At 36.2% G+C, this 13,670-nt stretch overlaps 4 protein-coding genes across 4 annotated transcripts; 1 reads left to right on the top strand and 3 right to left on the bottom strand. All coding sequences in view use genetic code 12, as the record gives it.

The window, feature by feature from the left end:
* Positions 1–2,636: 2,636 nt before the first annotated feature.
* NAP1 (histone chaperone) lies at positions 2,637–3,926 on the bottom strand (the record flags this gene model as incomplete). The annotated part of the gene is made up of 1 exon (XM_001527460.2): positions 2,637–3,926. One exon carries the CDS (start codon positions 3,924–3,926, stop codon positions 2,637–2,639), a length of 1,290 nt encoding a protein of 429 aa, XP_001527510.2.
* A 764-nt stretch (positions 3,927–4,690) lies between these two features.
* Positions 4,691–7,150, bottom strand: PXA1 (ATP-binding cassette long-chain fatty acid transporter pxa1; the record flags this gene model as incomplete). Its single annotated transcript, XM_001527459.2, has 1 exon — positions 4,691–7,150. The coding sequence occupies one exon, from the start codon at positions 7,148–7,150 to the stop codon at positions 4,691–4,693; it is 2,460 nt and encodes an 819-aa protein (XP_001527509.2).
* Positions 7,151–9,645: 2,495 nt separating this feature from the next.
* NMA1 (Nicotinamide/nicotinic acid mononucleotide adenylyltransferase 1) lies at positions 9,646–10,887 on the top strand (the record flags this gene model as incomplete). Its single annotated transcript, XM_001527458.2, has 1 exon — positions 9,646–10,887. One exon carries the CDS (start codon positions 9,646–9,648, stop codon positions 10,885–10,887), a length of 1,242 nt encoding a protein of 413 aa, XP_001527508.2.
* A 192-nt stretch (positions 10,888–11,079) lies between these two features.
* On the bottom strand, positions 11,080–13,368 carry LEU1 (3-isopropylmalate dehydratase; the record flags this gene model as incomplete). Its single annotated transcript, XM_001527457.2, has 1 exon — positions 11,080–13,368. The coding sequence occupies one exon, from the start codon at positions 13,366–13,368 to the stop codon at positions 11,080–11,082; it is 2,289 nt and encodes a 762-aa protein (XP_001527507.1).
* Between the last annotated feature and the right edge of the window lie 302 nt (positions 13,369–13,670).

Raw genomic sequence — 13,670 nt, 5'->3', positions numbered from 1 at the left:
CACACACACACACCCCTTTCTTCTTCTTCTTCTTCTTCTTCTTCTTCTTCTTCTTCTTCTTCCTCCCCGAGCTTTTTTATTTGTTTGATTTTTATCACAAGTATCAGACAGAATGAACTACCAACTTTTTTTCTTCTACATCTTTGTTGTTGTAGTCGTTGTGATTGCAATTCATACCCTTAACTTACCTTTACCTACCCCTACCCCTTCCCCCCCTTTTCTCTTTTACTGTGAATGCGCAATTTGCATATTACCACTATTATTATTGTTTTTTTTTTTTTTTTTGTTCTTCTCTCTCTTTTGTGGCTCTCCAAAGTTAGCCAGATCTTTCTAATTTTACACGCACTTGTGCTCCATAGTAGAGAAAAAAGGCCAAAAAAAAACAAGAAAATAATTTCAAATTGTTTATCATGTGAAAAATTTAAGATTAGGGTGATATCGGAATAAAGCTGCTTATCAAATATTTAATGTAATAATACAACTCAAAATAATAATAATAATAAAATAATGAAATAAAATAAAGAGCAAAAGCAAAAGCAAAAGCAAAAGCAAAAGACACATGGCATAGAAAGAATAAAGAAGCATAGGATGACTCTTGGATGTTTTGGAATGGCTCTTTGTCTTTTTTTCTTTTGCCGAATGGGCTGTGTGTTCTATACTACAAGTGAAATACCCAGAGAACGTTTGGTATCATGATCAATATGGACCATGGCCTGTACATCAATCGTATGTTGTCTTTCCTCTGCTCTTCTTCAGTTAGCATTGCTTTGTCAGAGTTTATTCTCACTATGAGAAGACTCGGATGTATATGTTTGCAATTCCCAAAATCTGCATGTGATTTTTTTTTTTTTTGTTTTGTGTTGTCTTCTTCTCGCATCTTCTCAATCCTCCTCATAATCTATAAGAGCCACCTACACCTACACCTACACCTACACCTACACCTACACTTACACCTACATTTACACACATACAACATTAGTAACAAGTTACCTAAAAAATAATACATATAAGAATTAAATTTGGTAACCAAAGAGAAGTATCTCTATCGTCATACAACTTTCTTTCTTTCTTCCTTTTTTTATGTGTTATGATTCTCTTGAAATAACTTCTCTGCGGCGATTGCTATTGTTTTCCATATCCACTTCAACCAGAATAGAATAAAGATTGCAACATAGTAGACCATCCTCCCCCCCCCCCCCCCCCCATTATTATTCCAAAGAATCTTGAACAAGAATCTTGAACAAGAATCTTACATCTCAATATGCTCCGATGCACCGTAGTATTACCAGCATAACATAAGTAAATGCCACCAGTACAAATAATGTGCCATAAAAAAAAAGAGCTATATGTCAAAATAGTGAAAAGCCAAACTTTTCCAAAGCGGTGTATTCACACACACAGACGCTTACACACACACACACTCTCTCTTTTCTTTCTCTCGTAACCAAGAAGATAAAATGATAAAGAACATTAACAATTTGTTTACAAGTCCATATCATTTTGACTTACCTATACCTTTTTTCCTTGACATACAAGATTGATCTTTTTTTAAAACCAAAAACATCTCTTTTTTTTTATTTTCTTAAAGAAAACAATCTCACTATGTAAAACACTATTCTTCTTTTTTATATTTTCACATTTTTTATTATTCGAAGTTTAATAAACATAGAATTAGGTTCAATGCTTCACCTAAACAGTAATAAATTAAGGAAAAAAAACTGAACTACTTTTGTTATTGCTTATGTTCATATTCGGTAAGCAATAACCCCAATTAGGGTACTAAGTTCTTGTCACCTACTTTACCTACTTCTCTAAGTAAAATGAATATAAATAAATGTAAAGTATAAGACAGAGGGAGGGAAAGAGGGAGAGAGAGAAAAGGAGGGGAAGGTCTTTTGCACACAAAATGGTACAGATTTGCCAATACTAAATGCAACCTTTGCATATCACAGTTGAGTGTCACAACCAAAATGGATATTGCCAAATGCCATTCACAGTGTAGCTTCCATAAGACTCATCACTTGTGGACATATGCATCTTGCAGTGTACAATAAAATAAAGCCAAAGCTAATAAACAATAGCATTGCATCTGCATTGAAATGTGGACTAAATATACTAAGGAAACTAGAAACAAAGGTAGAAAGTTTACTCTTCTTTTTCCATGTTATTATCCATTTAAGGTTGTCTTATTTATCGAATTTTTCTTTATTTTTAGTTTTCCTATTTTATGGTTATCCACATACACTTCATTAAGCATTCAGATCTATTGTAAATCAGTCTCAAGTACATTTACACAAACAAGTTGAGCAAAAAAGACTTCAAAACATACTTCAATATGTACTTTAAAAAAAAAAATAACAAAGCTACTGACTTGCTCCATTCTACACTTCTCTTGATTCAATCCTGTTTCTTTATTATATTCTTTCGGTCTGTCAAGTATACTTTTAAGAGACAAAGAATAAAGTTAAAAAAAAAAGAGAAAACATAATTACATAATTACAAACTTGTTTGAATCTACATTCATTATTTCCTTCCAATCTGTTTATTGTTGTCTCTTATTTACGGAAAAATAACTCTTTCTTTCTTTCTTTCTTTCTTTCTTTCTCTCCTATTTTTCATTTTGCTCCCTCACCAAATTATTGTTGCTTACATTCAGGTGGAGGTTGTTTCTGACCAGCTCCTGCATCACCTTCACCATCGTTATCATCATCATCATCATCATCTTCGTCATCATCTTCATCATTACCATCCTCGTCAGAATATTCACCATCCTCCTCACCTTCAAATTCGTCAGGGTATGCAAAATCAACTGCATCTCCAGTAAACCAATCAACTGCACGTGGAATCAAACGATCTTTGATCTCTTCACCCAATTGATAATCCAACTCCAATCTAGCTTCCAACTCTTCATCTTCCTCTTCTTCATCATCATCATCGTCTTCTTCGTCATGTTCTTCTCCCTCTTCTTCACGTTTTGGTGGTTTTGGTGGGTCAAAGAAATTGAAAAACGATTCAGTAGGTGTCAACTTTTCAATTGTTCTTGTTTGCTTAGTGGTCTTGTTTCTCTGTTTCCTTCTCTCAATGTTGATGGTTGTATTGTTTTCCTTTGATGTCCACTCAATATCGCAACCAGTAGCATGATCATATACAAAGTCACCACTGTATCCCAACTCAGCTTGATAGTGGTATGTCTTTGTAAGCTGTTTGTTGGTGAAAAATGGGTTTTCCTTGTCATCAAACTCAAAAATAAGTTTAAAACCAGGGGTAGACAAGTACTCCATACGGATATCGGTCAAATATTGCAAAACCTCAGAGTCACGATCAGTGATTGTTTCAGAAACAGTAGTGAGGTTTTCCAATGAAGTCAACCAGAATCCTGGAATACCCTTGGTGCTGCTATCTTCATCACCTTCTTCTTCTTCTTCTTTCTCTTCCTCTTCTTCTTCATCCTCGTCATCCTCATCTTCCGCATCCAAGTCATCCAATGCCTTACCTTCTTCAACTTCAGTCTCAGTTGGCTCCTTTTCACCAACAATTATTTCTCTTCTCTTTTGATAAAGTGGTTCGTACTTTTTGAAAAACTTCTTTTCCAACTCCAATAACTCTCTTTGGAACTCAGCCTCTAGTTTCATTTGTTGTTGTTGTATACTCTTTAAGCCATAGATTCTGTCCTTAACAGCCAGTGGCAAATTAGCAACATAGCCACTGCTTTTACCGACTAAATCATTTAGTTTACCTTGCATCATACTGAGCAATGCTGGGTTGTTGGCCAAAGTTTGACCAATCTTGTCTTCATTAACTTCATCGATGGTGGACACCGTGGGTGGTTGCGATTTCAAGTATGAGTTGGTCACACTAGCGGGAGTGTTCTGAGGCGTTGGTGCTTTGGAGATGTCTCCGTTCTTGGACTTGATTGGGTCTGTCATCTGTGTGTATGTATTTTATTTATGAGTGTGTATAGGTATGAGGTGAATGAAGTGGTTGAAGTGGATGAAATGGTTGAAATGGTTGAAATGGTTAAATTGGTGGTTATTAATTTGTTGGTTGTTGGTTGTTGAGATGCTTTGATGGAGATAGCGGGAAAAAAGAAAAAAAAAATTAAGGACGTGTATGTTAAAGTTGAGCAGATGGAATGCGTTTTTTTCCTCTCTCTCTCTCTCCCCCTCTCTCGCTCTTCTTCTTCTTCTTCTTCTACTACTACTACTTTGCTTTGACTGTTTTATTTCAAAAAAAAAAAAAAATTATAATAAAAATAATAATAAAAAATATGTGTATATAAAAAGATGTCATAAATAACATTTATTCATTTATTTCTTTTTCTGTTTTTTTTTCTATATATTTTTTTTTTTGGTGCACATATTTGTTGGAGACTTTTTTTTTGCCCCAAAGAGTTGCTGGTGTTTTAAATTAAAATTCCAAATATAAGTAAACGTGTTCAACTATTAAAATACGTGTTTAAATATCACCTACTTTCTCTAAATATTGAATTTAACAGATCAACAACTTAATTGAGTTGTAATCCGATACAACGTGAAAGACAGGGAAAGACTACCTATGTTGAAACCCTCTCCCCCTCTCCCCCTTTTCCAAAAAAAAAAAAGAAAAAGAAGAGTAGTAGTAAATATACATATATATGTTTAAGTTTAATTTTTTTTTTTAGTGGGAAACATTATTGCTAACATATTTATCTCTAGGCTGAACCTACTTTAATATCTTTCCCAGAAAGATCAATTGAGCTTTCCATTGAAATATCGTCAAAATGACCATCCAAGTATTGGTTGATCTCATCTTTTCTCTTTTCCCATTTCTCAGTCTGAGCAATCTTCTCTTCAATCTCATGGATCTCATTATCAATACTCTTCAAGTTCTCTTCACTGGTCAAATCGTGTAATTTCCAGTTGCCACCTTCCTTTATCTCCAAAATAAAGTCATGATACTTCATAAGCAATGGTCTGTGCGAAAGTGTAATAAATGGAATCTTCTTCTGCTGAAGCAATTCAAACAAGTAATCTTCCACATCAGTACTCACGGCATTGGTACTCTCGTCCAAAACCACTAATTTGGGATGCTTAAACAATACTCTAGCAATACTCATTCTCTGCTTCTCACCACCACTAAACACATCCTTCCAATCCTTAACTACGTTAAAATTACCTTCTCTTTGCAAAAGATATTCAAGCTTTACTTCTCGTAAAATATGGTACAAGTAATCGTCATTATAGCCCATTTCAAGCATTTCAACATATGTGTGAGGGTAAATGATTTGATCACGCAAATTACCAGTTGTGAAATACGTCTTTTGTGGGAGATAGAAAATGTCATCATCATTTGGTTTCGAAAGAAGACCCCTGTACAATGGCCATAAACCAGCTATGATTCTTGCTATTGAGGTCTTACCACTACCATTGGATCCCAAAATCAACATGTTTCGATTCTTGATCTGGAATTTCAAATTATCAACCAAGGGTGGATATTCAGAACCTTCGGCAGTAGGAATAATCACAGGAATATTTTCAAATCGTAATCCATCGGGATAATTATTTTGTATTGTTCCATGGATATCAGCAATACCCATCTTGTCACCATAATCAAATCTTGGTGAATGCACACGTTGCAATTGTGTCAACAAATCAAACACCCTATCAGTGTACCCAGTTAATGTATTTACATCTTTAATTGAGTACATCAATCTTGATCCAGCATCGGCCAAGGATAACAAAAGTCTTTTGTTTGTGATAAACTGTCTCATATTCTTCCTTTCGCTAGCCAATTCGGAAGCCTGGTTTTTCCCACTTGCTGAACCAGAACCAGAACCAGAGCCAACTTCTTTCCCACCTGTTTCAGTCGAAGCCGCTGGCCAAAACTCATCTAAAAATACCGGTAAACCAGCAAAAAAGTAACCCCATGCTGACCAAGTATATTTCAAAACATAATCTTCAATTATAGAATACCAAAAACTCGTGTTGATCTCCTTACTCACATGACTCATCAATTTATCAAAGTTTTCCTTCAATTTTGTTTTTTCAATCAAAGAACCTTTATAAAAGCCAATTTCTTCACAGTTGGTCATGATGTTGAGGTGTTCATTAAAGTAAACACCTTCAAGGTGTGTTCTTTTAGCAGACAATTTACCAAATGCAGGAGTTGCTTTTTTCAACATGATTGCAGTAGCAAAATAATTGGCAAAAATACCGAGGATGGCTCCGCTTCCCAAATTATCTCTCAAATACACTGAAAAGAATATCAAGTCAATAAATGGCTTACCCATGGAGGAGAACAATGAGGTCAAGGATGAGCAAAACTTGGTGACGTCATCTGTGATGTATTGATCGATGTTCTGAATGTCGCTACTTCCCAATCCAATCTTATAGTATGCCATGGTCTTGTCAAGATACATGTCATGAATGTACCTTGTCAAATTGGTTCTAAAGCCAAGTGCTAATCTTTGATCCAAGTACTTTATTGCAGCATTAGTATAGGATGCTGGGAATGCAATCAATAGCCAATAAATCAAATCACGACTAAACTTTTTCCCATTTGCTGCAATCAAGTTCTTGACAATCTGACCATCTAGTTTAGCAACAAGCAAAGAAAGCCATGTTCTAAAGATTAAAAAAAAACACTGTGAAAGCAATAATGATGTATTTTTGCAATAAAATTTCGGAATCAATATCCGCCAAATGATGGCAAGCTGGTTCAAGAATCTTGAGCTGAAAAGTACATTTTTCTGCAGTTGCTGCAACAATTTTTGATTCCGTTCAAAGTCCTTGTACAAGTACTTGTCTGCAGCATATTGGTCGTTATTGGGTTTAGGGATGATGATCCTGGTTACTCTATCTTTGCCTTTATTGATAAAAATTTCTCTCGACCCATTTTTCAAGATATTGGAGGATTGTCTTATAAGACTAGGACGTCTCATTCTCCTATTGAGGAGGTACTCGTTATACTTGGATATGACATTTCGGATAGTGAAATAAAAGCCAAATCCAGCAGTGGCAATGATTGTACTAAAGAATAGGATCACGGGCCGTGATTGATAATTAAGCTTGACCTTGTTGTCCTTGTACGTAATGACAAACTCCTGTAACAAGAGAAGGATATTTTTGATATCCTCCTTGTTGTATCCTGCTAATCGCGAGATGTTAATCATAATGTGATTAGAGGCAAAATACAGAAATGGGACTGCAAACTTTAAAACAATCTTTGGTGACAATCTTTGCTTGACTATATTCTTCTTTAATTTCTTTTATTATTTTTTATTTTTTATTTTGTTAACTCTATTGTTGTTAATGCAGTTATTGGAACAATATTATCGTATTTTCTCAGGTGGTGGTGTTTTTTTTAAAGAAAAAGGTAGACTGGAATAGAAAGGAAACTGGATCGAATGATGTGAATGTACAAGTTGCATGTGAATCTCGTTGCAACGGTTACGACTTGAGAGAAAGAGAGAATGAGAGAGAGGGACAGCAAAATAGTGAGGAGTATGTGAATTATACACGACCTGGGGAGGGAATTGAAAAACCTATCTATTTAGCCGAAACGTGGGGAGTCGCGCGATGGGTAGGTAAAAGAAGAAGGGAAAGGGAAAGAAAGGGAAAGAAAGGGAAAAGAAAGGGAAAAGAAAGGGAAAGAAAGGGAAAGAAAGGGAAAAGAAAACGAAGGAAAATAAGGATAAAAGTTTTATAACAAATACTAATTAGATCTATAATAGTAATATTTAACCAAACTTGAACTTCAAAGAAAAACAAGGTCTGTTTTTTTGTCAAGTGGCTCATTGATGTCGTCTCTATTCTCTTTTAGCTAAGTGTTTCTTTGTCTAGTGTGAACAACAGATTGCTGATGGCAATTCAGCATTTATTGAGAATCGTTGATTGATTTTGGGGACAATAAAGACATTATTTTGCGTAAAGCTTAGCTCAAAGCGTTGATCCAAGTTAAAGTTAGCAATGCTTGGTGAGGATGAGTGATTCTGTATGAGGCTGGATGAGGATGGGTAATGCCCAAAGATTATACTGCATCGCTTTGTATTCTAATCCGTTTTTCAGTGTAATTCTATCTTTTTGCCATGTTTTCATTTACACAAGTTTTGAACCTTTGAAATTCTTGTTGGCAATCACCATTCTTTATCGTCTGGTACTTTTGTAAAACACAATTACCGTACTCTATACCATATTGTGAGCATTGCGAAGCAGCCGTAAGTAATTTTCTTGCTGGTCTAACTTTCTGAACCTTAGTCATTACACCTATACTTATAACAAACTTTCGGAGTTGATCTGTGTTTGTAAATTTCCCTCAACTTCCTCTTCTTTTTTTTTTTCGGGAGGGGGGAGGGGACTTTTGCCAAAGATGTGATGTAGAAATTCAAAGTGGAGAAACTGATTTTTTTTGTTTTTTTTTTTTGGCTTTTGTTTTCCGAGCGTTTTTTTTTTGAGAAAGAGAGAGAGAGAGGAGTGAAATTTGTTAGTATTTTTTTTTTTGGTTAATTTGCGTGCGGCATTCTCAAGCCCCACTTGGAATTTCCAAAGTTTTCAAAACACTTCTTTAGTTAATTGCAGTTGAACTTTGAAGAGGACAAAGATAAAAAACTAGTAAGATTGAATGTTGGATAATGAACTTGAGTAAATTTGTAGGAAATTTAAAACTTTAAGTTTACCAAAAAAACATTCTACAACAGTAATAACAGCTGTCCGATTTCTCCTAACCATTATTACTTTTACAAGTAGAAGATTGTTAAAAGGAACTTTGAATTATCCAAAATTCACATCTCCTTATATAATTGAAAAAAAAAAGAACACTCTTTGGAACACCAATCTTCTCATACCCAAGATCTTTTATTTTTTTTAGTTGTATCCAATGGCAGACTATAAAATGGTTTGTGGGGTTTGATTTTGATGCTGGTTAATGATTCTAGTAATGATGGGGCGGAGTTCGCCTTGTGTTTCATTGTGAGTGGGGGTGAATAGTTTCAATGTGTGTATGTGTATATGTGTGTATGTGTATGTGTGTGTGTGTGGTGATGAGAAGTGGGGGGGGGGTCTCGTGAGTTTCTCGTGAGGGTCTCGTGACATGAGTCAGAAATTATTGGTGCTTAACATTTCTTTTTTTCTTTCTTTCGCTTCCTTCCTTTTTTTGTATTGTTCATTTCTGTGGAGACAACAAGAAATTTTGTAAACAAATTGTGTCTTCTGCTGAAGAGGGGAGGGAGGGGGGATCCACAGCATTCCGAAGAAAATAAAAAATAAAAAAAAATAAAAAATAAAAATATAAAAAAAAATTAAAGATAACGTTTTATTATTGTGAACAAGAAGTTTACTACAAAACAAGAACAAGAACAACGAAAAAAAAAAAAAAGAAGTGAAAAAGGAGGATACAAAATTAAAAATTAAAAAATTTAAAAGAAAAAAAAAACCCTCAACCACTTCACTTTCCACGCGGATAAAGGGAAGCACAAGCTAAGCCAGAGCTTTATAGATACCCACAAACATTCAAAAGATTGGTATTTATTCATTCATATATATATATATTAAAGTATATATACATATTCATTCGAATTTACTCACTAACCATTCCTTTGGCGACTTCAATTTTGTAAAGCAACTTAAATCCTAGCAAAACCAATTGTTTTTTTTTACCAAGCTCTGGCAGATGGACCCAACAAACGATCCCAACTTCACTCCACCGTCACTAACTAAAAACTTTGAGCCTACTGCTCCACTGCACAAGATCCCCCACAATACGCCAATACAACCATTTGTAATGGAAGACTTGGGAGAGGCATTGGATGATCCAGCGCCACACCCGGCTGCCACTCATACAAGACCCAGCGCAGCCTCACACAAATCCTTTGATAGTGCATCCTACGATGCCGACTCCAAATATATTTCAAAAATACCTAGGAAACATACCGAGTTGATCAACTCGTCCTCTGACGAAGAAGAAGAAGAAGTCAAGAAGAAAGTTGACGCAAAAGAAAATGACGGAAAAATTTTTACGAAATACGAAGCGGATCGCCCGGATAAAGAGATTCTCCCACCTTCGATTCAAGTGAGATCTTCACAGATTGCCGACTTGGAAGAAGTGCCACACGGAATCACAAGACAAGCAACAGAGTTGAGCAATTACCATTTCCCAACACACCGGCTAGCCACTACATTGCTGGATGACTCCAAATCACCATTGGTGATTGTTGCGTGTGGTAGTTTCTCTCCAATAACATATTTACACTTGCGAATGTTTGAAATGGCATTGGACGCAGTAATGGAACTGACCAGATTTGAAGTTGTTGGTGGATATTTCAGCCCCGTATCATCAAACTACAAGAAACAAGGCTTGGCTCTGGCGCACCATAGAGTACGAATGTGCGAGTTGGCGTGCGAGCGAACATCAAGCTGGCTTATGGTGGATGCCTGGGAATCTTTACAACCAAGGTATACGAGAACTGCATTGGTTTTGGACCACTTTAATGAAGAGATTAATATTAAGCGAGGCGGTGTAATGACCAAGTCAGGCCAGAAAAGAGGCGTCAAGATTATGCTTTTGGCAGGCGGCGACTTGATTGAATCCATGGGTGAACCAGATGTATGGGCAGATTTCGACCTCCATCATATCTTGGGCAGATATGGCTGCCTCATTGTTGAACGCACAGGGTCAGATGTAAGAAGTTTCCTATTGAGTCACGATATCATGTACGAACACAGGAAAAATATCTTGGTTATCAAGCAATTGATCTACAATGATATCTCCTCGACCAAAATACGATTGTTTATCAGACGAGGCATGTCCGTACAGTACCTTTTGCCCAATTCTGTAATCAGATATATACAACAGCATAACCTATATGGCGACTCCGAGCCAGTGAAGCAGGTTATGTCCGATAGAGTAGAATAAATTTTATAGAAGACAAGACAGTGTAATAATAATATATATATATGTATATATTTATATATATGTATATACATTTGTGATATTGAAATGAGAGTGTGTGCAGTACAAACAGTATAAAATGAGACTACAAAAAAAAAGGGAAATATAATATAATGACATTAAATAATTAAATAGATACACACTTCAATGAATACATTACCATTCTGGAGTCTTGAGACCAAACTTGCTCTTTTTAGAACCTTTGATTGGCTTCACCAATTTTGATCCACCTTCAAGAAAAGAAAATTTGTCTCTTCTCTTGGCTTCATATTCCACAATGTGTTTTTCTTTTTGCAAAGTCAATCCAATATCATCCAAACCATTCACTAAACAATGCTTTCTAAACTCTTCAACTTCAAATTTCTCAACCAAAACCTCATCAGTAGTACCATCTCTAATTTGTTGATTTGGCAAATCAATGGTCAATTTGTTTTCGATATGTGGGATCAACTTCGATTCAATAACTTCTTGTGGCAATCTAATTGGGAGCAAAAAGTTTTTGAATGAGTTGTTGTAGAAAATGTCACCAAATGATGGTGCAATGATTGATTTGATACCAAAGTCCTTCAATGCCCATGGTGCATGCTCTCTAGAGGAACCACAACCAAAGTTGTCACCAGTAACAACCAAAATTTCGGCTTTCCTGTATGGTTCCTGATTAAGAATAAAGTCGGTTTCCACATCTTTACCATTGGATTTGACAAACCTAGCCTCATAAAACAAACCATCCTTTAAACCAGTACGTTTGATGGTTTTCAAAAATTGCTTAGGAATAATGGCATCGGTGTCCACATTAGCCTTGTGAAGTGGAGCTGCAATACCGGTGAATTTGGTGAACTTTTCCAATCCAAACCCACCAGTAGTTTCTGGAACATCATTTATCCTTTCATCCTCAACCGAGAATGAATCGTCGTCATCACTCATGGGTTCCTTTTCGTGGTCGTAAACTGCATCTTGTAATTCTTTATCTTCCTTCTCGTCGTTTTCATCATCACTAATAGCAATGTGTGGTTCATCATTACCAACATAGTCAAATTCACGGATATCAGTGAAATGACCCTTGATGGCTGCAGCTGCAGCCATTGCTGGTGACATCAAATGTGTTCTTGATCTTGCACCTTGACGACCTTCGAAATTTCTATTCGACGTCGAAGCACATCTCTCTTCTGGATCAAGAATATCTGGGTTCATTCCTAAACACATCGAACATCCAGCTTCTCTCCAATCAAAACCAGCTGCTTCGAAAATCTTGTCCAAACCTTCCTTTTCAGCTTGTGTTTTAATAAGACCTGATCCTGGAACAACCAAAACTTGCTTCACATTGGGCGCTTTGTGGTGACCTTTAGCCACTTTTGCCGCAGCCCTCAAATCTTCTATTCTTGAGTTGGTACACGATCCAATGAAAGCTTTATCAATCTTGATATCCTTCAATGGTGTATTTGGTTCTAAACCTTGATATTTCAAAGCTCTCAACATACCTTCTTTCTTAATTGGATCACTTACATTTGCTGGATCTGGTACCTTGGCACTAATTGGCAATGCATCTTGAGGTGAGTTACCCCATGTGATTGTGGGAACGATATCTTTAGCAGCAATCTTTATATCGTAATCGAACTTTGCACCTGGGTCAGAGTACAATGTCTTCCAGTACTTTAAAGCTTTCTCCCATTGCTCACCTTTTGGAGCCAATGGTCTTCCCTTTATGTAGTCAAATGTAGTTTGATCTGGCTTGATCATACCGGCACGAGCACCAGCTTCAATGGCCATATTACATATCGACATTCTTGCCTCCATGGACAAATCTTCAATAGCCTTACCTGCAAACTCAATAACACATCCAGTACCACCAGCAGTACCAATGACTCCAATAACATGCAAGACAAGATCCTTGGAAGTGATACCCTCACTCAATGACCCGTCAACAAATATCCTCATATTCTTGGATTTTGTTTGAATGATTGTTTGTGTTGCCAAGACATGTTCAACCTCTGAAGTACCAATACCAAATGCTAGAGCACCAAATGCACCATGAGTTGATGTATGCGAGTCACCACACACAACTGTGGTACCTGGTAGTGTGAAACCTTGTTCTGGTCCAACAACATGGACAATACCTTGCCTGTCATCCCTCATTCCAAAGTATGGAATGTTGAATTCCTTCACATTCTTTTCCAAGGTCTTCACTTGAAGTCTCGAATCATCCTGTTCAATAAATGTATCAACGTTTTTGAAATTCTTTCTCGAAATTGTTGGAATATTGTGATCAACAGTGGCAAGAGTACAGTCTGGACGACGCACTGTACGTCCTGCTTGTTGCATACCTTCGAATGCTTGTGGCGATGTCACTTCATGAATCAAGTGTCTATCGATGAAAAGCAAATATGATGTGTCCTTGAGGACCACATGATCATCAAAAACTTTATCGTAAAGAGTTTTTGCCGACATTATCAACTGTTTTATATTTTTCTTTAATTTGTAATGAGAGTTGTTGAAATAAAATAAGAAAGAAAAGTAAAAAAAAGTTGATTCACTTTCCTTTTCTTTTTATATTTTTTGGTTTTAAATTTTGTTCTCAAAGACTTGAAAACTTACTTTTTATATGTAAGATCTCGAACCGGGGAAATTTTCAATGACTTTGAATGAAAAAAACCCGTTCCCCTCACTTTACTCTTGTTTGCGTACTTTTGTTTTCTTTTTTTCCACAGGTCAGCAACGCCGGTTCCGGTGCGAATTCGCAGGTGACTAAT

This window comes from Lodderomyces elongisporus, chromosome 1 (genome assembly GCF_030384665.1).
Source record: "Lodderomyces elongisporus chromosome 1, complete sequence".
Classification (NCBI taxonomy): domain Eukaryota; kingdom Fungi; phylum Ascomycota; class Pichiomycetes; order Serinales; family Debaryomycetaceae; genus Lodderomyces; species Lodderomyces elongisporus.
The sequence above is the reverse complement of the archived record's forward strand: the minus strand, read 5'-3'. Positions and strand labels throughout refer to the sequence as shown.